General features: G+C 32.5%; 1 protein-coding gene across 1 annotated transcript; it reads right to left on the bottom strand.

Moving 5' to 3' along the window:
* Positions 1-25419, bottom strand: LOC134682901 (protein draper-like). The gene is made up of 9 exons (XM_063541854.1): positions 25354-25419; positions 13444-13516; positions 11881-12099; positions 8659-8859; positions 7259-7456; positions 6209-6391; positions 5061-5258; positions 2016-2156; positions 1-321 (listed from the first exon to the last, which is right to left on the bottom strand). The coding sequence occupies exons 1-9, from the start codon at positions 25357-25359 to the stop codon at positions 101-103; spliced, it is 1440 nt and encodes a 479-aa protein (XP_063397924.1). The 5' UTR covers positions 25360-25419; the 3' UTR covers positions 1-100.
* Between the last annotated feature and the right edge of the window lie 1368 nt (positions 25420-26787).

Raw genomic sequence — 26787 nt, 5'->3', positions numbered from 1 at the left:
AACTCATATTGATAATTGCTATATAAATTGATGAGGCATCATACTATAACAATATGCCAATCAAATAGAACATTATAAAACGCGAACAAATGGATTTTTTTTAATTATGCTTACAGGACGTAGTGTTGCAGTACTGCCCAACCAATCCATCTACACATCCTTCAGTACAAACACTTGTTTGGTTATTGCAATTATTATTACGACAATTTTGTGGATCACATCCCAAAACACAAAAACCGTCTCCAGGATAACAATCCTGGTTTATACATTTAGATGAACATGTATCAGTGCAGTTTGTTCCCCATGTACCTTTCAAACATCCTATAAAAATTGTATAGACAAAAACAAATTACTTATGTATATGTTATATGCATTTGTTGGATGAACAGACAGCATTGGTATATTCATTCTATGTCTATACATGGTACAGAAAAAAATGTTTTGGAGCCTAACCCTGTACCTCGAAAGGTCAAATATAATAACCATGCTTAAAAGGTTGCTGGTTTTCCACTTTCCAATAGATTCGATTCGTAAGTGTATCACAAGATATATATAATATATCGTCACACCAGCATTCATTGTGTTTGTATATTTTGCATTTTTGACTGCTTTCTTTTTAAATTTGTCTGTGTTATACCTTGACAAATTGGGTGAACTTAAATTCGGAATATAACTATTTAAGGATACATGTATGTAAGAAAATATGTATCAAGGAAAAAAATAACAATCATTTTATAGTATGACAAAAACTATTAGTTCTGGCAAAACGAAAGAGGATAATACATTGTCTATTGGCTTTCCGATCCGATTGGCAATTGAATTATGTGAGCTATTAAAATAAATCGAAAGAGAATTTGTTGCACATCTATAACATGTGTATCTTCAACAATGGCTTCTTTTCAATAAACTATCATGAAAGGGCAATATTTCTATAACCGTTAACCGACCGTTTCAGACATGCCTAAGTATTTGTAGATCTTGTCCTGCTGTTATTTTTTTCCTATTTTAAGTTTCAATATTTATGTATATAAAAAGTGCAAATGCATCTAGTCGGTATTTTGCAAAGATTTAATATCCAGTAGTTGAAATGTTAAGATCATTTGTTTGTGTATATCCTTGGCAAATACCTGCATGTATTTGCTGAAACAAATTGCAAAAATGGGGTTCACGATATTTAATATTTTCCCCAAATCTGTTCAACAAAATTCAATTCACTGGAGTGATACTTTTCTTGAATCTGTTTACATATATCTATCAAGAGTAAAAAAAAACTATTTGTCTTTCGTTTCATTATTTTTTGGGGAAAATTGCATAAAACAGCTCGTGTGAAAAAAGTGTTTGAAAACTTTTGGCCCCGCCGCATGTTTGTGTCTATTCCAAGTATGTGGCCTTTGATTTTTGTTAGTCGTATATGTCGTAATACACAAATGCGTGATGTTCGCGGTTGCCGTATTAAACGGTGACCTATTTTAGTTAGTGAACTCCGGTGGATAGTTGTCTCAAACCAAGACCATGTCTTCTTATTGTATACAGTAAGAATACTGAATATCTGATATTATCAATGTGTAATCGGTGTTGGTTTTTTTTAAAGTCAGTTCTTATTAATTTTTTTTCCTATCATATTTACATGCAATGCAACTTTCATATCTTGAATATTTTTATCAGACGTTGTATATCCAAACCTTTGATTTTTGATGGTTCAGGTTAATTCGAGATCACGTCTCGCACTTATATTGATTTTTTTATATTTTTTTCTACAACTGGGCAGCTACTTATGTTGTTCGAAATTTGGAACTAGAAGCCTTTGTTTAGCCTAATCCCTTCTGTTTACAAACTGGTCTGCTGTAGACGGCATTGATTACATATTATGCATGCTATTCAGAAAGCACGTGTCCTTGTCATCGAAATCGGTATACTACTAGTTTATAAGATAATTAAACTGAAAACATTTGTAATATGAATTTACACAGCTCTTAAAATATGATATCTAGATGTCAAACATAACATATGAGTACCTTGGTCACATTTTTTACCAACCCAACCATCTGCACATCCCGATAAACAATTTCCACTGATTAAATCACATTGTCTTTGTCCTAAACAGTTTTCTGGACAAACTTGCTCACACTTGTCTCCGTATCGTCTATATGGACATCCTGAAAACAATACAAAGTGTAAACAATTGTCAGAAGCAAATCATAATTGTATATTACATGTTAGAGTAGTGCAGATGCTTGCAAATCGTATCTGTTTAAAAAAAGAGCATAGTTTTCTCTCTCTTTTTATTTATATACACGTCTCTGAAATCGTCTCAATCATTTTTATTAATCACAGCTTTGAAGAAATTCTACAAAATTTTGTAGTTTCATGAAACATTTCAATAAATGACAGCACAGCCAATTAACGGTATGCACAGATAGACGAATTGTTATATTGTGTTTCATGTATCTTATTCCTGGCTGTTAAAAAGTTTTATGATGTATACCTCACGATGATATGAAAATAGGAAAATGTGATAAGATTGCCAATTAGATAAGTGCAAACGATGAAAAAACATCAATCAGAAGAACCTGCATGGCCTCCAACAATGAGAAAACCTTATACCGTATATTCATCGGCTAAAGTATTTTTATAAACCTTTTATAGTAGATGTACTGATTTTTGTGTTACCAACTAGGAACGCAATTCATGTGGTGTCTTCTAACTATAACTTTTCTACATTTTTATTTTACTATTCCGGTTTTTTCCTTCATGGAAGATTCTGGGAAAAAACAAAAGGTGAAGTTATTGTAAGATATGTTGATTTAGTCACTAGTGTATAATAAGGTCGGAGGTAAATTTACCTTTGGAAATTGAGTAAAAATATATGTACAAAACAAATGTATTCCTTTGGTTAGCAAACATGTATCAAATATTAAGTGTTACTAATATGAAATTTCTGGAAAATAAAATATTTAAAAGAAAAAGTACCTAAAACATTAAGCAGTCTGGAAAGTAAATTACTTAAATGATAAAAGCAGTGTGTAAAAGAATGGTAGCTAAATCATTTTAAATGTAAAATCACAAAGATACTAAGTCTCCTATCAAATGGCAAATCAAAAGCTTGAACACATCAAACGAATGGATACCAGCTGTTAAATTCCTGCCTTGGTACGGGAATTTTCTTATTTAGAAAATTGTAAACTAAACCTGGTTTTATAGCTAGATAAACCTCTCACTTGTGTGCCAATCGCATCATATTCCATTGCATTAACAACCATGCGTGAACAAACCAAACATACATAATACATTTGTAGGTAACGATGTCAAAGATAGGGGTACAGCAGTCAACATTGTGTTATTATCGTATTCACTATAAAAACAAACAAAGAAGTACAAACAGACATAATCATAACAACCTCATTCGTTGCTTTTTTTATTATACGATTGTATTAATCTATGTTTTATTCACCCAGAACGTATTGAATAATTTTAAGAACTGGGATCGAATTGTCGCACTGACAGGCACAAATTAAGTTATCATTTACTTAGACGAAGAGTTGCAGAATAATATCGACCAAAATTTTCAAGTTCTTTAAAGAATTCATCAATCTCAGTATTTGAATAACGTATGATTTACAACAAATAGATTAGGCAACCAGAACTTAGTACACCATTCCTAAAGGTTCAGTATACAGTCGTGGAGACAGATGTTATTGGAAATGCTCTGCCCGTAACTGTCCAGCCACCATCAACACAGACAACAACAACATACTTACCAAAGTTGTAGCTACATGTAATTTCAATCAACACTTAGACGAAATACAACTCAGAAAGGACGAGGTACTATGTATGTTCATTGTGTAAGACAGTATTGTGATATATAGTTGTTATTTGCTGTGTCATGTGGTCTATTAAGGATAGTGTCTCATTAGCAGTCATACCATATCTTCTAAATATATATAACGCGGGTGGTTTGTTGGAGTTTCACTGGTGCATCTGGAAAATGCACGGAAGCATGATTTTCAGACTGCATCAAGTGCAAAAGATGACGCTTACAAACTTTTTTGGAAAGCTACAGCTTTTTTACTTGTATCAACCAATACAGTCGAAGTTGCTTCCAATTTGTTTAACTCACTGCAGATCATTTGTGCTGCAAATACTGATACACCTACTTTTGAATTCACAGACTTTGTACTCCTAACAAGCTTTTGAGTAGAAATAACTTAAGCCTATGGAATCACTATGCTTCTTATTTCCTGCACATTAATCCCATCGAACTAGAATTATTGGGTACAAAAGATACTGTTAGGTCGGTCCCATATCTTAGAAATCGACAATGAGAATTATTGGAAAACAAAACTTTACGACAAAAAAGATGATGTCAGCTTCTCAATTTTGAATTTTCCATTTCTATGTAGCAATATTCCATAAGCGCCAACATACCGAGTATATATCTCTCAATTTATACGATAATACAGTTCTTGTATGTCCTATCATGATTTACTTTGTAAAAGGATGCTGGTCACAAGGAAGCTATTAACCAAGAATTCCGAATGGTGAAGTTTATATTGTCCCTTCGTAAATCTTAAGGATGCCACCACGAGTTGGTTGACCATTATGGAATAAATGATTCACAAATGATATCGGATATAATTCTTATTTTCCCTTCCCAAAACACGAATATGAACTACCAAGTTAGATATTTACCAGAATTTTTTATAAAATTACCAATACGGCGGATGCCACACGTGGAGCAGGATCATATCGACACAAAAATTTAAACTTTAACATAACATAAAAACCAAAGAAATATTGAATTCAAGAAAATAGTACTTTAGGAACAAATTTCCTTTTAATACTTTATTAACGCAACTATTTGAGTCGTCAACAAGGAGATCAGAATATAATATTATAGACATTTCTATAACATAACATTGCTTTGGAAACCAACCTCAATGGTCTTGGTTGTTTAGTTCACTTTGGTTTTTGAAAATGCCGCAAATACATAATTATGTAAATGTCATTGAATGTAGTAATATAATACACATAGATACATTGTAGCATGTGAAGACACTTACCACCGATTTCTATCTCACACAATTCGACCGTATTATTTCCACTTAACATTGGTGGTACATATGTTAAATATTTGCAAACAGCAAATATGGTTATGTCTGTGTCCAAACGTTTGCCACTGTACAATAAAATGCCATCAATCCACTTGTCAGCGGTATTAGAACAATAGACTGTATGACCATCATCGGAAGTTGTTCTTTCTATGATAAACAAAAGGCAGATGGCATAAACAAAACTACTATAAAATTTTGTTAATTTGGTTCTTAGTGTTTACTGGTAGTTTTAAATACTAACAACCAATTTATCGTGCATGTGTGTTCCCTTTAAAATATCATTGTTGATGTACTGTAACACAACTTGTCAATGTGAGGCAAAGGGCCTATGTCCTACCAACAAATATCATGAAGCTACATTCTTTATGTACTGGTCCCTAGCCAGGAATCAGTAGGCTGCTGTTCAAATTGGGTCTTATTCCTATTTTGCAAACATCAGGCTTTTGGTATTTATTTATTATTTGTTTTAAACTTTGTCAAAATGAGGTCTCTCAGAGATCATAATAGCATGTGGTATAAATTCTGTTAATGGTTGAAGGCCGTACGGTGACAGTTACATTTTTTTTCCTTGGGCCAACTAGAAGGATCACTCGTAATCACACCAATCATTGTTATATTACAGAAGTAGTCATTTGTGCGAAGAATACAATCGGAGGATAACAGTATTCCTCTGCTGGTTTTCTTTGTACATTATTATGTACTAGTTTGGTGTCCTATTGATCAATATTAGAAATGGGAAGATTGAGCTAAAGAAAAAAGTGATAACCCAAATTTATATAAATGTGCCTGTTCGAAGGCTAGAACTTTGATCATAGTGATTGTCTATTGCAATTATCATATTAATAATGGTATTGTTATTTTTTTAAATGTTGTTTTATTGATTATTCTTTGATTATCGCTTATCAATTTATTCACAACTTTTGTAGATTTAATTGTCGTTGGGTTACTGATCATGTACATGCAACTCCGCATGCGATATTAAAATATTACACTTTTCCTAATCAATAGACAAAAAATACAGAAGCTTCGTAGAAAGATTTGGGGATATATTTGGTTCATTTTATATGCTTCAAAATAACTAATCGTGATCTGCTCACCTCTTCCAAAAACAATATGCACTGTAGTAATAGCACTCAAAGATATAAATTCAACCTGCAAGTAGGAACTGGTTGCAGTAGAAGAAAAAATAAGACAAGTTGATATGAGTCCATCGACAGAAAGTCCTGCGTTACTTTGACCCAACGGAAATGTATTTGCTGTCTGATTGTAAGCCAAATTATCTGTAAATTAAATAAGTGTATACGTATATTCATGTACGTCTACGAATAATAAGGGACAGAAACGTAAATTACTTTTTGATATGTTCAACAAAACATAAAGACAGAAACTAAATATTAGCAGTTTAACTTCATAACACGGATGAACTTCTTCGGGTTTTCTTAGTTTTGTTTTTATAAGGGAGCACAGATCAAACTTTATTTTACCACCACAACTAATAAACATATATCAGTGATTTTGTAACGATATTAATATACTCACTGTAATGTCACCGTGATTTCGAAAAAAACAAAAACATTTAAAAAGGTTTGTATTATAAGATTAAGTAATGAAGTAAAAATAAAACAAAAACAAAAAACATGGTAAATAATCTTATTTTTTTTATATATTAAACCGCCTTTATAAAATTACCTAAGCAGTATTTAAATTTTGATTTTGTGCAAAGAAAGGACAGAACTTTGATAAGAAAGATGTTATATCGGATTACATTTGATTTGCGTTTACAACAAATATGCGTAAGCTTAGGATGTATCACAACATACACAGTTGACGACCTATGGAACTTAAAAGGAATTAAAATAGTGATAACTTAAAATGCAGAATAATATCACAATAGCGAAACATGAAAGGCGAAGGTAATAAGTTGTTCGTTTTTGCCATCGGTAAAGGCAGTGATTCTCTATTCATTTTTGCTTTCACAAATAAAATGTTAAATTTAAATCTGGTGGTTTATTTAGGTTGAATAAGGAAAGCGTACATAAAACAGATATACAATCACCATACAGCATACGAACAACAATGTCTTTTCAGTGATGCTCGAGGCCAAAATATTTGAAAAACCATGTTACTATGTACATGTATATACCTACTTTTATTACAATATTGTCCTGCTCGTCCGAGTTCACATCCTCCAAAGCAGATGCCTGTACTGACCAAACAATTTTGCAAACATTTACTAGGGTCACATCCCCAAATACAGCTCCCATTTGCAGGATGACAATGTTGATCAATACATGTAGGTGGACAAGGTACTGTACAGTTTTCTCCCCAAAAACCTTTCCAACATCCTACAAATATACAACACATTTATACTATAGCTGTTCTAATGTTCATTGTGTAAAAGTATAACAAACAAAAAACAAATTCAAAGGTAACTTATATAAATAATGGTGGCCGGTTAATAGATATAGGAAGATGTGGTGTGAGTGCCAATGAGACAACTCTCCATCCAAATAACAATTTAAAAATTAAACCATTATAGGTTAAAGTACGGCCTTCAACACGGAGCCTTGGCTCACACCGAACAACAAGCTATAAAGGGCCCCAAAATTACTAGTGTAAAACCATTCAAACGGGAAAACCAACGGTCTAATCTATATAAAAAAAACGAGAAACGAGAAACACGTATATAATACATAAACAAACGACAACTACTGTACATCAGATTCCTGACTTAGGACAGGTGCAAACATTTGCAGCGGGATTAAACGTTTTAATGGGCCCAAACCTTCTCCCTTTTTCTGAAACAATAGCATAACATCACAACATATAAAAACATACGATAAAATATCAATTAGCAGACTTAACTCAATCAAAAAACGTATGATTACACAAAGAAGACCATTTTGCGTTTTCGCCCGTCATATTATATAGGGCTAAAACACGAGATCACGAAATCGAAAACGGGAAAAGGCGAAAAATATTTCTTTTACGAGTTTTTAACTTCGCGTTTTCGCGTTTCGTCCTTTTCGCGACATACATGTTATTATAACAGAACATTTAAAATATAATTGGAGACAAGACTGCAAAGTATAAGTTATTCAAATGATTGTCATATACATTTCATACATTATCAGTCTACAGTTGAACTCTGTATACTAATTACCCTTTGAATGTTTACCGATATTAACGTATACACCCCATCTCCTTTTATGTACATTGTATATCAGTATCAACACGTTGCACATACTATGCCTGCTATCATATTTATTATGTTTTTTCTCAAATAAAACAACTCTGCCAATCTGACTGCACCAGTTGTATACTATCGAAAATTAATGTTAATTCAGTGATTATTTGTTCGATTTATTCAATCGCAACTTGTAGTTGTTTTTAATTAAACAAATGCAGTTTGCGTATCTGATTAGTCAACATGTTTTTCTGTTTGTCTTTTATCTTTTTTAGCCATGGCGTTGTCAGTTTGTTTTAGATTTACGAGTTTGACTGTCCCTTTGGTATCTTTCGTCCCTCTTTTTTGTTAATACTTTACCATTTATTTCTATGTAACATAACTCGATATACGTATTTCTGTTGAAGAAATATATATTTCTTGTAGGGCTTAGATTACAATCGATGCTCTGATTCAGGTTACTTTGTGCCTGTTTTTTCTCATCTCTAAAGCACAGTTCAGTTGTTTTATACACACTATCATTTGCAAAATACAACCGGAAATCGTTCATACGTTGTGCCTCTGTTAAAAAAAACATAATTGTGTGATGAAGTATTATTGCACTCGGGATATATTCAACCAATCAGTAGACTGTGATAACTTGCATTCGATTAAGTCACAAATAAGAGAAAAAAAGGATGCATGATCTGTTGCAGGTAGGTTGTTAATTTCAAACGATTGCATGTCCCCCTTTTTATAATAAATTATTTCGGATACAACAGAACAGGAAAATGGGAATAAAAATTATTTAGGAATGCCTACTACTATAATTAGCTGCGGAACTGTTGATCATATGTCCTTCTGTTAATTTTAAACTATTTGTTGACGTTTTGTTGGTTGGTTGGTTGGTTGGTTGGTTAGTTGACTGGTTGGTTGGTTGATTATTTGTTTGATTAGTTGATTAATTGAAAGTTTGCATGGTACTCTCTCTCTATATATATATATATATCTTTTAACGAGGCCTAGGACTTAAAGTTTATAATCTTACCGCCGAAGTGGCTGAGTTCTTATACATTCTGCACTCCCAAACAGACATCCTCAGGATATAAAAAAATGTCCTTACACATCTATTTGTTTTTAAATTTACTCTATTTTCTATTTGAACTCGTTCTTCGTTGTTTTTTTTTATGATCCGCAAATAGTAAAAAAAACATAAGGACCTACGAGTTACGGTTCCACAGCTATACTATAATATGAGTTACTACCATGCCAATACGAAAGTGAAGTGATACCTATATAAGATGGATAATATCATCCAACAAAGGACAAACCCAATACATAAAAACCACAATAACATGTGTGATTGAGAAAAGCGAAGTTGAAATGCGTAATTCTTAAAAGCGATAAGAAACTGTAACTATCAAACAAATACTACTTAGTGCTGATTCGATAAAACAGAAGAAATGTTGAAACAAACTATATCAAGGATCAAGCCTTTATGTCGAATTTTCTTAATATGAATATAGATAAGGTCAACATTATTAATTAATAATTATCTTATTATCTTGTATGATAAGACTACATACTTTTCACCTTCAATTACAAAACTTAAAAAGCAATATAAATTAATTTTTTAATCAAACCATTCTTTTCAAATTCGTATATCAGATATCAATCTTAAATAATTAAGGAGTCGTCGAAGGTATTTAGATTAACAAAAGACATGTGAAAACATAGTTAACGGTTTACAAACCTTAATGGTCTTCAAAGGAGTAGTTCCAGTAAGACCCCTTTTTGGCCCCAAAAATTGCAGTTTCACAAAATTGATAAAATGTAAATTTTTAGTTATTAATTGGAAAGTAGAATGCTTCTGCTACATAAATATGAGATGCTTTTGACAATACCATTCACATACATTGGGTACTAGCAGCATTAACTCAGGCTAAATTACTGAAATCTTAACAATTTTAGCATTTTAGTTAAATTTTTGACGGATTCCGTCGTAAATAAAAGTGGTCGCATTTGTGGTCATTCTTAATATTGTAATTTAAGTTGTATTTGATGATAAAACATAACATATATAAAGGTTGAGGATGAACACGGATGCGGCCACTTTCATTTTTGACCAAAAACATCTGAAAAGTGACATTTTCGGGCATAGTTGATAGATTGTTCATATTTAAGCTTCAATCGGAACGTTAATAATGACTAATTCAGTAAAAATCTTTCACATAAACTAATTGAATGAACTGAAATAGACAACATGTTTAAAAAGTGTCCAAAATCTTTCGTCAGATGAACTTGAAATTTGAGGCCATAATCGGCCCTCACCGGACCTACCCCTTTGTTGATTGAAATGTATTTCATTTTAAAGGCATCAACGGGACGTATAGCTCCAAATGTTTTACAACATATAAGCACATGTATGATTAATATATTCTAAAAAAATAAATATATGTTACAAAAATGTACGATCTTGGCAAAACAGACAGAAAAAATAAATACTCATAATAAAAAAAATCACCTAGAAGTATAATATTGGATACCTACTCATATAATAAATGCAAGCTGTAATTGTAGTTTGTCAATTATGGATATATACATGTTTAACGATGTATTTGCATGGCACTCTCTCTGTATATATATATATTTGTTTTCTCTTATTTTTGAGATATTTAGATAAGACGTGGCACGGTACTTGTTTATCCCAATTCATGTATTTGGTTTAGATGTTATATGTGTTATTCTCGTAGGATTTTGTCGGATGCTTGGTCCGTTTCTGTGTTGTGTCATTGATCTCCTCTTATATCTAATGCGTTTCCCTCGGTTTTAGTTTGTTACCTCGATTTTGTTTTTGTCCATGAATTTATGAGTTTTGAACAGCGGTATACTACTGTTGCCTTTATTTAACGACCTTGGCGTACTGCCTTCGCACGGTCGGATTGGTTTAACTCATTTTCGATGTACAATGTGTCGAATTAATAAATTAACAAGTTGAGTTTAACATGTCGACTTTGTATAACTATATCATTATATCTATATACTATATAAGCAATTCGACAATGTTACAGGGAAGTGCATATGGTACACTATGGAAGCGCACATGGTACACGCCTTGTAAAGTAATTCTGTTGCAAATAAGTCAGAATGATTAGTTCTGTTGTGTGTAATAAGCTAATTAAATCATCATGTGGAATCAACTTTTCGGAATGATAAAGAAAACATTTGCATGTTTAATCAGCTTATTACACACAACAGAACTAATCATTCCGACTTATATGCAACACAATTATTTTACAAGGGGTGTATCATGTGCGCTTCCAAAAAATACTCCTAATAATGATCGTCTTACAGTTTTTACTTTCTCATCCTTTCTGTCCTGCATTTGCGATTTATCCAATATTCTATAGTTAACAAAAAATTGAAGATGCTAGCATGATACCCTCATGATATATATTCAGTCACGATGGTCATTTTGGTTTGCAGGTAGACACATCGAACATAAGAGCTAGCTTAACACTGAAACCCCAAGTAGCATTGTGACCATGTTTGAACATGGTTTGAACATGGTATATGACAAATCACAGTATAATCATGACTTACCCTCTTTCCGATAATAAGCCTTTACATTTGTTATGTAGGCCAGCCTTGGAAGAAAAAGACCCCACCATGTTTTCTCCTGATAACCAGTAGATGAACATCCATCTTCCCAATTATTATTCGCAGGTCCTTCTATTGCCACGGTTGCATCGTATAAACTACCGGAGCCGGATAATGTATACGTTGATTCTTGTGCTACTGTTCCGTGTAAAGCCAGATTTACTGCAAAAAGAGATTAACTATCTAATAGTATACGATACTTTGTAATCATTGTGAATCATTATTTCTTGTTGTATACAGCTGCATAATTTTTGTTATTTCTATACAGATCTAGTTACTGTCTGTTGATTTAGGAATAACAAGAAGATTTGTCGAGGAATCAAGACATTACCGACGACACATTTTTATTATATAAAAAATGTGGGAACTGTTTCTGACGTTGGTATATAATGAGCATAATGCGTATGTAAGCTAACTTCGCGTAAAAGGAGCAGTGTAAAAATCATACGTGATGATACCTAATCTACAACCAAATAAAAATAAATTTCAAAACATCTTTTAGACAACTGTTTTCGTTACTCTTTATGTTTTAACGCAAGCGACCAGAGATATTTTATAAAAACATTTGTCTAATGTTGCAACCTATTTAATGAATTTATTTTTAAGAATAAAATCATTATCATACTTTAAAACAAGTTGTATTTCACGAACATTTTTAAGAACACGTAAAATATTTTTTGTTGTCGTCATATGATGTTTCTGGCTATGTCTTCATTATAACCAAATACGGCGATATGGGGAAATCAAACTTAAATATCAACTAATTTCCTAGCATATGTAATGCATCTACAAGATATGAACTGAACTGAACAAAGGATAATATACCATGTATACAGAACAACAGCCGAAATTTGAAAATAAAAAAAATATTTTGAGATCACAAAAAAAGCAGACTAAAACAGACACAACGCAACAAAACCATAAAATTCTTAGAAATAGTATAAGAGTTTGCTGTAAAATCAGTGTGTAATTATATCGGTAAATGCATAAAAATAATCAAATCTTGCTTAGGTGCTATGAAATGTAGTTTCACAAAAGCTGTTCAAGTTTAAGCATCCTTGACAGCTAAGCTCTTCAATGTAAATGTATGTTGATTACAACAATACCAATAAAATAGACATGTGAACATGTAAATTTGAAGTTACTGTAAAATTACAGAAAATGAAAAAGATTTACCCACAAATTGTCGTCATAATAAAACACTTGATAACTCGAAAACCAGCTATTGCCATCGGCTTATTAGAACAAATGTTTGCATCTCAAAAACCACAAATTTGCTATTCCCCTTATAACCAGGCAATACGTGCATACTATTCAGGTTATAGAATCAATGTGATTTCCTTCGGAAACAAGTCCTTATTTTCATAAAACACTACACTCGCCTTGTCTCCTATAACAGCAAAAGGTTCTCCGAAAAAAATAATGGGTGCTCAGAAATATGATTACTATTTCATAGCATATTTATGATACAATCGCCAAAGATAGTATAATTTTGTATATACTTACTCTGTGCTGTCACTGACAGAAAACTGACCGCTACTATAATCAAAAATACACCTGGTTGCAGCCTTAATGTCATCTGAAAGTGAGTTTTCAATCATATTAATTTATCTCGTATATAGATATCAATAGGCGAGCGCCAAAACAAGGATTCGGAGGTTTTTAATCCACCTACCTAACACACGGCTATATGATATATCATTTGAAAGGTCTTTTATCGTACATTCAGAATTGCCTGGTCGTCAAACTGGGAAATGGTCACATTTAAAAAAAAAACGGCAAAAAAGGGGGAAAAATTTAAGTCATAATTTGACGATATTGTTCGAAAAATGAAGTTTAAGAACAAATTCATCTGCAATGTAATATGAAATATATCATTTGACAAACTATAGTCTATCTAATTTTTGTTTCTGAAATAAAAAAATTTTAAAAAGTGTTTAAAATGAAAAAATCTCGTATTTTTGTGAAAATCATAATTTTTACGGATATTCAAGCAAAACTCTCGGTAATATTTAATTTTGCATCTAAACACACACAAATTCTATTGGTTTTATATTAGTAACATATATAACTAGTTTTTTTAAGTTCTAATGTCTCGCCTTACTTGTTTTTTATACCGACAAAATATTGATAAAACTATATTAAAACATATCTTAAAACTGCTTTAAAGCGCATATTTACCATGTTTACAGCACAGTTAAAATTAAATGTTATTTTGGTCTCCTGTTAGTTCGACAGTTATAAATACAATATGATTTAATTGTCTTAAGCTTGCCAAACACGTCAAGGCCGAAGATCATTAGCAAGGTGTTGTTTTTTTGTTGTTTTTTGTTTTGTTTAGATCACTTGCAAGGTGTTGTTTCTTTTTGGGTTTTCTTAACTTCCACTATCATCGCATACGAAACTTAAGTACACAACCATTTGGTAGAGTTATTACAAAACACAAAATTAATAAAAATATACATATTTACATTGAATAACAGTGAGGCAACTTAAACTTTATGTTGCTCCATAGCTCAAATGCTCTTTCGCTATTAGTCAATGGTATCGTTTTCATCTTCATCATCGTCATTCATTTGATCTTTTTTAGAGGTTGATGTTCTCTTTAGAATACATATTTTGGCAAGTATCACTGCCCTGACATGGACAAAGCTCCGTGCAAGACATTTGCTGCTCTAGGCAAATACATTTCTTGCTACGTATTTATTCCCTCTTGCAAGAACATACTAAATCTTGCAGGAAATCGGACGTCATCATGCCTAAAAGTAGAATGGATCTGGGCCATGTGAACTCTTTTCCATCCGTATTCATAAGAAGACAAAGGATTTGGATGATCGAGATGTGAGGACATCCAAATTGTCGTTTGTTGAAATGACCGCAAAATATGTTCTTTGAATGCAGGTTCACTTGAGGCTTTGCATGTTACAAGTTCAACACGTAACTTGTTTAAGTCAACATGTGATGAAGTGATTTTTTCTTTTAAGTCATACAAGCTCGAAATAAGCTCTATGGCTGCTGACAACGATGTGGAAAAAGCAATCTTGTCAAAGTTTTGAAGATTTGTAAACTTACTCGGAGATTTTCTTATCAACTTGAAAACAGTCTTTTTGGAAATCATAATTATAGCAGAAGTGGTATCACAACTAGTTCAAGCATGAACTACAGGGAGAATGTAAGCTTGTAAAGGTGAAACAGATTTACTTAACTCATGGATTGGTAGGTACCTTCTACAGTCCCTGAGACAATTAGTTGACCCGTCAAAAACCACATTTGTTCAGTCGACACAATAATCTTGAAATAATGAACACAAAGCACAAGAACATCTATATCGGAACACTTGACTATGATTGGTCGCCTTATATTCAACTGCTAAAAGATTTTATCAGAGTATAACATGAAGGACGATTCTTGTGTCTGTGTCTTCGTACGAATAGGACAGATCTGGAGATCGATTACATGCTCTCATTGAGTGTTGTCGCTCTATTCTGGATTGGAAAATGCGCCGTCAAGAACTAAACATTTGTTTTCATCCTGGAACATATCAGAAAAATTGCTGCTCAGATAATCTCAAAGGAAAGTTATCAGAGCTTGCTTATTTTTGTTGCTTGATAGACATTTTTTCCAGTGTGGATCAGTTCGGCCTTCAGCGATATGAAACATTTTCGTAGTTGTTGCCGATCGTCTATGTCGCTCTGCTGATTTTATGGAATAATCAGTACTAGTGTTATAGCGATCGAAGACATCAACAACCTTGTCTGTGAATCGGAAGCATGATTGTAAAAGATGGACGAAAAATACCAAAAGGGACAGTCAAACTCATAAATACAAAAATAAACTGACAACGCCATGGCTAAAAATGAGTGCCTGCATAATGTAAGATTTGGCCAAGTCTCCAATTGTGGACATCCTTTTAACGTCAAATGACTGAAATCATGCCATTTCTTATTGTTACGGTAGCACTGTGATCGATTGGAGGAATGTTATGGATTGATCCTACCTTAATTGTAAAATTCATGGGAAGATCAGACTTATTTGTCTTCCTCATAATTCCATCGTCATAAAATTATGCAGTGGGAATGGGACAAATTAGATAGGACGAAACAGTTTCCACAGATACGTCATCTCTACATTTAGTTAGAGATAGGGCACGCGTAAACACAAGCTCGGGAATCAAATGACCTTTTACAACTTGCCCAGATTTGCATTTTAGCTGTACTTTGGGGTTCATATCCTCAAATGTCTTCAGTCCTGATCTTTGTTTGTTGATAGTGATGACTCAACACGTATCTTCCTTTTTGACGTTTTTGTTTTTCAAGTTTCAACTGATATTAACAGTGAATCTCCAATGTCGTGACTTGCATGAAGACCAGTTGAAATGTTCATATGCTGACGGGAGAGATTATCAACGTCAAATGGATTTATCATATTTTCTGTTATATAAAGAGTTAGATCGTCTACATATGTTTTATCCCTTTTCATTGCAGCTGGTTTTGCTTCATCGTGACATTGGTCACCAACCTGGACAAGACACGCACGTGCTCTCATTGCCGATGTTATCTGACTAAGCACATGCCTTGTAAGATTCCATCTTATCAATGAAGCCTTCCTCTTTGTTAAACCAACAATGCCTCTAACAACCTTAACACATCATCATGTCTTTGCCTTAAGCTAACATCATTCATTAAGGTTGTGAAACCTCTATTAGTTGTCATACTGAGATTCTCTTGTGTAATATTTTGACATATTATACAGCATTGCTTATAATGGACATGCGGCAGCGCTTCATTGGAAGTGGCGCACATTTCACAGGACTTGAACACTCATCAATGATGCGTAGTTATGATAATATTCAAGAATATACTATTATACAAAATGCAGTCTGCTGCTTACATATCACATGTTAATATCACTAGTAATGGTTAAAGTGGTCTTTTGGTAACTGTAACACATATAAGAATATTTATCTAGTAATATGTTAAAACACGACTTGTGTTTTGGAAACTCAAGTGTTACCTATGCATATTAAATACTAGATTTATCTAAATTTTTAGCGTCTGGGATAAACACGATACAGATCCGGAATACCGTTTAATAATGCAGATTTTAGAAAAGTCGTCAAACGTTTATTATCCATCATTGAGCTTCGATGTGTGTCGCAATCTTTTCAGGGTATATGGAATTTATAAAAACAAAACATATAAGAGTTTTGATAAGTCTTTGACACTGACAATCTAAAAAAAATATGGTATTGTTTTTTACATTTTAGGGTTGGTCTTACAGATGCCTCAGAATCAACTAATTTTTCATAATATATTCTTTTTAATGGATTCCATGTCTTTTTAGAATGTATTCAAAGCTATCTTAGATAAAAACGAATAATATATTTACAACAATGCCGATATATGCAATGTTAAGTATCACCGTATAATCCAAAGTAATTCGACATGTCTGTGTTCTCGTGAGATTTGCAAGAAACGTGACCATAGGGAACTTTGACGACCACCCAAATCGTATGCTCTAGAAGTTTTTCTTTCGATTGATACCAAAATTAGCTGTGTGTTTGATAGGTGCATTAAAAACCTTAACGAGAGGCTTTTTCTCAAATCGGCGCTCGCCTACAAATGGTTATAACTGAAATTATTTTAGATAGGGCATTCTATTTTCATCGGAAACTGATCCGTTTAATAATAAACTCGCAATCTAACAGTTTAAATAGGAGTGTGGTAACCGTTATAAGTCGACTTCGACCTGCTATTCGAGTTATGCTTCTTTTTAAAAAAAAATACTTCAATGTCTCTAAGTTATAGAAAATGTATATTAAACAAAAAACATATCATTATGTTTATGTGTATTCAAATCAAAATGGAAACATATCGAGTGGATCCAGGGAGCACGGGATATCTCCTTTGATTTCGATTGTTTTTTGTAGTTTTTTTTCTCTTTTCTGATTTTTTTTTACCTCAAGACCACTTTAATATTTTCTTCTATCTACTAAAGTCCTTGATTTCTTACTGCAGTTTATTAAATTAGGAGCTCAAATTATAGACTCGAATTTTTACTTAAATATTAATTCAAAATGTGATTCAAACTCAAATTATATCATGAGCTCTAATTCAAACTTTAACTTTAATTTTACTTGAACGCTGGCTCGAATATATAACCTGACATTTAGATCGGTGACTACCTACATGTTCTTAACCCTTCATTGTTGAAACCACTATTCAGCGACATCAAATTATATCATAGTCTTTAATGACCTAATGACAAATATGACAACAATGGATTAAGTACGAATAAAGAATATATGTGTGACTTGTTTAGAAAATTGAACGTCAATTTCGTGTAGCCATTGTTTCAATACATAATATATCAGTGATCAGGGATAAAGAACATCAGTTGTTCGACCTGTTAGGCCATGTTCACACCAAACGCTGTGTACAGTAAACATGTTTACATTTGGTTTAATGTAATGCACACTAGTTTCACATTAAATTTGTTCACATCTATACACCTTGTTTAGCTACCTGTACATAAGTTTTGTTCACACTTGTAAACTATATGTCATTTAAATGTTCATTACGTAGAACAGAATTCAAATTTTCGAACAACTTTTCTAGCAGTTATGGAACGACCATTTGACTTTAAAAAAAAGGGGGGGGGGGTGATTTTACCATACTTTGATTTTTAAAAATATCGGGTCATACAGATGATTAGAATGAACAAATGTTCTGAATCCAAAGTTTGCCCATACATTATAGTGTCAAATATTGAATTGGTACCATAGAAAAAAAATATATATAAACTTTCGCTGACTCAGATGTTTCGATTACGCATTAAAAACGTAGGCTGCATCAGCTTGCTAACAGACCAGACGAAGAAATATAATTGCGATGTAAATGATCTCTACATTTCTATCTTTTCTGTTGGTTTCAAATGGTATTTTTTCTCCAAGGAGTAATTAGCAAAAGGAGGGGGTTATGGTTATGTCTAACTGTATTTTAACGGACTTGAAATACTGCACAAACAAACAATTAGCCTCACCCTTTTTCAGTAATGCATTTATGAGTGAATCGTTGTTTGAGTAAAGACTAGTGGCAAATATTTCTGTCAGTGTGTACTTCCAGTCGATTCGGGAAGAACTTTTCAAATGATTTATGTTTTCAGCAATGAGGATGAATGAGTCTTGTTTGTCTTGATAAGGGGTTAATACGGCTACGTAATTTTTTTTATAACAAATAAATCTATCAAGTTTAGACAAATATTTCTGCAAATAACTTTATTAATAAGTGTTATAAGTATCAATTTTATATAAAAATCGCTTCTTTTTAAAATATACATGGGAAAATTAGAGTTCTGAATGCCTAGTTTTGTGTACACTTAACCTACACAAGGCCTACATCGACTATCAACTGCATGTAGACAAAACATGATTTATAGTCTAGTCAAAATAGATGAAAAATGTGGCCAACCTCAAAAAAATTGCAATAGAATTATTTTTGGTATTTTTCAATTCTAAAAGGCTTCCTCTGAAACATACTAAAAGTCTACCAAAATATCTGAGTGAGAAAATAGATTTTTTGGGTGAAAAATAGCAAAATTTGATAAAAATAGCGAAAAACTGGAAAAAGCTTGTTAAGCATTCATTATTGATGATAATCATTTCAAATAAAAAGTTTTACAACAGGTTATACAGTGTTTTTTTTTTTTGTATCAGCATGAAATTTTAGGTGAAAACATCTGATTTTTGTTGGAATTTGAGATTTACAATGCGTGAATTGATTACAAACAGAGCAGCAAAAATATAAATATTGGTAAAAGAGGTTCATTTGATAGTTTAAAAAAGACAAAAACCTTTATTCTAACCATTCCAAAACTTTACAGCAATACTTAATTTAGTAAATGGTGATTTTGGGTAAAATATAGCAAAATCATCAAAAAATCGTTAAAAAATGGAAAAACACCAATTTGGAATTCTAACTGTTTTTAAATCAGTCTTAAAATAGAAAAAAACAAATCTTAATAGAATAGTATTCAGATCAAACAAAATTCATAGTTAAACACATTTGAAAATAGCTGATTTTGGGTGAAAAAAGCTAAATTTGGCCCAAAATTGTCAAAAACTGGAAAAAAACTGATAAAATTCATAGTTTTTCGGAAATCAATTAAGATGTTAGTGAAAATTAATTTATATTCTTTAAATGAAAACGTGCAATGCTTAAATTCATACTATGTTAACCAACAAGTGATTTAAAGGGTGTTTGCTAGTCATGTTTTGGAATTTTAGTCAGATTTCGAAATACTCTGGTTTTATCCATTTGAATGCCTTAAAATAAATTGCCAATCAACACCTATCTTTTTTTTTATACATCATTTACATGCATAATTATAAACCATTTGTAAAAGTCTTATAAAATCTTATTTATTTTTTAAAAGTTTTTGAGAACTTAACTGGTCAATAATAAAGCTTTGAAAAATCAAGAAAGAACATTTTCCCGCCAAAATTCTAATGGCATATATCTAAAAAACAACCACATTGACCCCTATTTTAATTTTTGCTATTTTAATTCCTCAATTAATCCCCTATCAATATATACTAGTTTTATTGAAAGCTATTTACTTTGAAACTGAGCAGCGTGTTGACCATGCATATTAATGAGAGGTAAAAAGTCTCATTGACCAAAACTGATCATGATTTTAAAGTAAATGACAAGATACATGGAAACATTTTTTAAAAGATTATTCCATAGTTTTCTGTATACAACAAATATCTGTTCATCAGTAAAGTCAGCTTCAACAATGGGAACAGAACTAGAACGATTCAAACCACAACATTCACCGCAGCCTACCGAACACTTCTGAAGACCATTTTGTCTAGATACATCATTTGGTGTTGTAGTTTTGCTTACAGTTGCATCTTATAATGGTAAAACTTTTATCAGGTGCAGGAAGAAGTTCCATCAAAATTGGATGAAGTTTTCCACGAGAAATGTCCTAACCATAGTCTGCATGATTGTAGGATATATGTCAACTTCTTATTACATCCATTTTTGGCACCGATTATACACTCACATTCAAAGACTATGAAATTGCCCTGAATCGGATGCTTCTTCTCCAGATTTGATGGTATCTGCTTTAACAATGTTTAATGAAGCCTTATTCATGAAAACTTGATCTTGTTGGTTAATTTTTTTTTAATGAAAGTCCTTTGCCTATTCCAAAAAACCTAGATGATGAGTTACAACCTGTCATAGAATGCAAAAAGAGCAACAAATTACAAACATCCTCCCAAAGAAATCCTTTAGACTGTTCTGTGTTCCATATTTTTATTTTTTTCAGATTTAAAAGTAACCTGTTTGCACTGTTGATTAACGATGAATAAGTACAGTAACACTAATAGATCTGTATCTTCACCATTTACGATGACTACTAAAAGCAAAGCACAATCCAAAGATCTGCATCATGAGTCATATTCTTACTTTTAATGTTATTATCCTGTAGCTTGTCACAAAGCACCTTAATAATAGGATAGATATAGGACTATGTGATTTATTCAAACGGTTTGACATCAAAAGTTCTGTTTAAGTTTTGCAAGTCATAGATGAGGTGAAATTGATGTTCTTCAAAATAATGCCTTTTGTTCTACGCAAATGTGTAATATCTTTAATTGAAGGAAGTTCTTGATAACTTTTAAAAACAATTACGAGGTCTTTGTTTGTGTAATGTCTCCAAATGATATAACATGTGTCCAATAAAGTCGTTGCAATATGCATCAACCACCAAGGACATACTGCAGATCCTCACCATCTATTTATATATGTTTTTAGAAAGTTTGAATCTGACTTTGACCTAGCTTTGGTTGCCAATGTTGTTGATTGGTTTGACTTCTTGAAGCTTTAACTCTAATTTTTTTTCGCATTTCATCGATTCTAACGTTTTATTTCAAAAACTTACAGGTTTTTTTACAACGTTAATAGCAGGCTCTGCCTTAACACCTGTATCAATATTTCTAAGTGAAACATAATTAGTAAAATAATTTCTTTCACTTAGGTACTCAAGAATTGCAAGAGTGTCCACCCTGTCTCGTTCTTTCCTTGTACGGTTGGCTTCTTTGTGCTGATCACTAGTCCAGTATGCAACACCAGTGAGATTTTGCATGGCACTGTTTTAGTCTACACAAGCTGGCATTGATAGTATTCATTGTGATCATTCATCCATTCCTCTGCCTCAGGTTAGACCTCCATAAGATTTAACACTTCTCATCCAAATCTGTTCTATAGTCAGAACTGCAGAAAACAGTCTGCACATGTACGTACTATGTAGTATTGATGAAGAAGATAATCTATTATCCGAAGGAACTTTGCATGTCAAACAGTTAAAACAAACAAGTTCTTATTAACGTGCTTTGTGACAAGATAAAGCATAACAACATTAATGTACGAATGCAATTGATGATGCAGATCTTCTTATTGTGCAAACAGCATTGTCTTTAGAAGTCATAGTAAATGGTGAAGATAAGGATCTAGTGCTACTGTACTTATTCATCATATGGTCCGAGACCACAATCATTTCGTGGTGCATTTCTTTTAGAACATGTGTTGTACTACTTTTGAGACAAATTATCTCAAAATTATAGAAAACGTCATCTGCTCTAACCTAAAATATTGACAATTTTATATATTAGGGCGTCAAGAAATATTTTGACAGCTTCCATGTGCTAAATTTTAACCTTTTTCAGCTAGACCAATTCACTACTTTCACTAATTCACTACTTTCCATGAAAATTCTGGACTCAAATTATTTTACAGTGACTGTGTAATTTCACCCCTACTTGCAATATGAGGCATTAAACATCGAAAAATAAATTTGGAATGGGTATAAAACAAATTGGCAAGTAACCACTGTCAACACTACACTGTCTTGGGCCATGTTAATCAACAGTGCAAACAGGCTAGGTATTTTTAAATATGAAATAATAAAAATATGGAACACAGAACAGTCTAAAGGATTTCTTTAAGAGGATGTTTGTAATTTCTTGCTCTTTTTGCATTCTATAACAGGTTGTAACTCATCATCTAGGTTTTTTGGAATAGGCAAAGGACTTCCATTAAAAAAACTTAATTACAAATATCAAGATCAAGGCTTTATTAAAGCAGTACCATCTAAGCAGGAGAAGAAGCGCTAACATGTTTATATGGAGGAATTAACATTTTTTGTCTGGAGAAAAAATCCATAGTAATTACTGGAAACACATTGGTTCAGGTGAAAAGTTTACCGCCAACATCAGATTCAGGGCAATTTCATAGTCTTCGAGTGTATTATCAGAAGAAGTTGACATACATCCTACAGATTATGGTTGGGAAATCAAAAATGGAAAACTTTATCCAATTTTGAGGGCACTTCCACAGACCTGAAATGCTTCTTAACATTAGTAGATGCAACTATAAACAAAACTATGACACCAAACCATGAGTCTGTCTAAAAAATGGTTTCTGAAAAATATGAATAGTAGTTTGTTCCTATTTTTGACGATTTTTATACAAATTTAGCTGTTTTCCTTTTAAAATCAGTTATTGAACCATTTGTTTTACATTGCATTTTGTTTGATCTAATTATAATTATATCAAGATTTCCATTTTTCTATTTTTGAGTAATTCAAAAGCAGTTTAAACTCCAAATTGGTGTATTTCCATTTTTTTACGATTTTTGATTGATTTTGCTATATTTTTCCCAAAATCATCATTTTCACAATAAGGAATTGCCGTAAAGTTTTGGAATGATTAAAATAATGCTGTTTGTCTTTATTGAAAAATCAAATGAACTACTTTTACAATTTTTTTTTTTATCTTTTTCCTGTCTGTTTTGGTAATCAATTCACGCTATGTGAATCTCAACTCCAACAAAAATCCGATGCTTTCACCTAAAATTCCATGTTTATTAAAAAAAAAAAAAACTTTTTTATTATTTTATTTCATAAACACTGTATAAACTCTTGTAAAACTTTTGATTTGAAATGATTATCATAAAAAATGAATGTTTAACAAGCTTTTCCCAGTTTTTAGCTATTTTTGACAAATTTTGCTATTTTTCACCCAAAAAAATCCATGTTCCCACTCAGATATCTTGGAAGACTTTTCGTATGTTACAAATAAAACCATTTGGAATTGAAAAATACAAAAACAAATTCTGTTGCAATTTTTTTGAGGTCAAATGCTATTTTGACTAGACTATTACACTACATGTAAACATTGAGTTTTATCAATGAGAACGTAATGATGTTTAGTTTATGTGTGAGTAACACTAACACCACAACGAGTTTAGGTCAATGTGAACACGGCCTTAGTCAATGCGTTTTGTTTAAATATACTTTTTCACTTTTTTTTGTCTTTTGGTAAATGTTGTTGGTGCTGTTTTTAGACCCTTCTACAACGAAATTTGTTTTACATGCACACGTATAAAAATTGCGGTTTTTATCCAACGCAATCACAGGTTTGAACGTAGTTTTCAATTTAGACTCGTATATATATATATACACAGCCATGTATCACCATCATTGATGGCGATCCGATGGATAAATCTGTTGTAGAGTTGTCACTGACTCAGACGTACTTATGAATATAATTATTTTCTGTGACTGTAACTTACATGCATTTGTAGGATCCGTTACTAAACATAATTTAGCTGATCTGTAACAATAACATCTCCATGCCTTATATATCATGTACTGCAGTACGCCGCTAGATTAAAACTGACGTGGAAAGGTAACACATGCCCATGCTACTGTGATATCATGACACCAATTCGCCTGCACTGCAGCCGTCCCGCTAGACCACACGACCAACTGGGCTCTCAAAAAAGAGATTTCACTGGCCATGTGTAACCTTTCCACGTCAGTTTTAATCTAGCGGCGTACTACAGTACATGATATATAAGGCATGAAGATTTTATTGTTACAGATCAGCTAAATTATCTATAGTAAAGGATCCTACAAATTAATGTAAGATACAGTCACAGAAAATAATTATATTCATAAATACGTCTGAGTCAGCGACAACTCTACAACAGATTTATCCATCGGATCGCCATCACAGATTGTATGCTTACTTTTTGTTTGGCACACCATTACGGCTATGTTAAATTTCCCTCCCTCAGCAACTTTTGTTTTAGTCTTTAAATTTGTTTCGTGTATCTTAAATGGAACAATGACGTAGACACCGTTAATAACAAAACAAATCCATGTTATTAAACATATGCTCCTTATATGTATGCAATGGTGATTTAAAGCGTACCCTTTGGTATACATGTTTTCCTTCTTATTAACCATCTGCATAATTGGTTTGAACACTTTATGTATGTGTGGATTCTTTGTTCTGTTTACAAAAAGAATTTCAAAATAAAAGTAACGAAAAATACATTTACCTTCATTGCAGCACGAACAACATCACACTGAATCCACTACTAACCAGGAAGTACACGAAATACTTTATATATATACCCGATTTGAATATTTTAACCCGAATAGGTATATTGTATACCAGAGTAGTCAAGCTTACACATATGACATAAAGGTCTTAAACAGTACAGTTGTAGATGAAAAGAAAGTATTTAAAAGTATTCATAAAATTCAATGTTATTTTTTACTGGTGTTTGATCATGTTGATAGAGAAAGAGATCCGTGTATATCTCATGTGTAAATTATTTATTTATTAAATTACGGATGGATGAATCAAATAACTCGGCAATGCATTGTAGTTAACATGATTTAATGACTCATTACACATGCAGAAAGTAATCTTTTAATTGCAGACCGAATTATTTGAGTATCGAGGCATTGTAAAGTAACGATGTTTTTGTAAAATCCTGGAATTGCTTATAAGAAAATTTTATCTTATTTATGTAATATCGAATTCTTGCATTTTAATCCCACTCCTCCCTCCCCACCTGCAACTTTAAATGAATGCCCCCTTACCCTATTCGAAATAAGTACGCCAAAGGTGAGAATGTCAACTGACGGTATGTTGTCATTGAAATTTGCAAAGTAAAACACGCATACGGTCTCTAAACATTCGAGATGTCCCATTGGTGTTGTTTTTTCTGTCGATCTTTTACAACTAATCACCTGTGTGAATGACAGCTACTGAGAAGCTGCTTCATTTTTTGAAATATGTTGAGTCTAGTTTGACGCACAGTGTGTATTGTCGAGGCTTAATTCCAATATCGTATACAGAAAACAATAACAACCATACAGTTTGACGTTTACTTCATTATATCAGAACTGCTCCGGCGACGTCTCCCTGACGTCAACCCTAGATACATAACAGTAAAACGTGACTCCCGCGGTATTCTCGACATTCACCGGGCGGCGAAAAGTAAATATCAAAATTAAATTACAATCAAGAAAAAAAAATGAATTTAAATTACTGTCTCTCAAAATTCAAAACTTAAACTTAAAACTTTAGCACAGTCACTAGATTCGAGACTAGTTATCGTTCGGTTCAATCCCAATTTGTCTATTTCGTATACACAAATCACAGTATGACCATTTTTTCTGTGTACCTGTTCCATCTTTCCATGAAATAGTATCATGTTATAGGTTTTTGAAAGTAAGTCAATAAACCAAATATTTTCGTAACAGTCCATAATAAGATTAAGTCACAACAGTTCAATAGATACGTGTCATTCAGTCCATCTTTTGATATTTTCCCTGTCGGTTCTGCTTTCTCACTCTATCGATAATGTGGCAACGTGTCTGTTCCTTTATAATTTCTTCTTAGCCAAATTCCTCTGATTTATTCGAAACCAGTACGTTTAAGATGCTGGATGTCGTAGACGAAAGTACCCTACCCCGCTGTA

Source organism: Mytilus trossulus, chromosome 1 (assembly GCF_036588685.1).
Source record: "Mytilus trossulus isolate FHL-02 chromosome 1, PNRI_Mtr1.1.1.hap1, whole genome shotgun sequence".
Taxonomy (NCBI): domain Eukaryota; kingdom Metazoa; phylum Mollusca; class Bivalvia; order Mytilida; family Mytilidae; genus Mytilus; species Mytilus trossulus.
This window is presented reverse-complemented; position numbering and strand designations above follow the sequence as displayed.

Excerpts from the sequence above, each read along its gene's own strand:
- LOC134682901 (XM_063541854.1), bottom strand. Across the intron at positions 12,100-13,443 it reads TCTGTCAGTGACAGCACAGA|TAAATCTGGCTTTACACGGA; the intron begins GTAAGTATATAC and ends CTCTTTTTGCAG. Across the intron at positions 6,392-7,258 it reads AGGACAATATTGTAATAAAA|ATAATTTGGCTTACAATCAG; the intron begins GTAGGTATATAC and ends TTTAATTTACAG.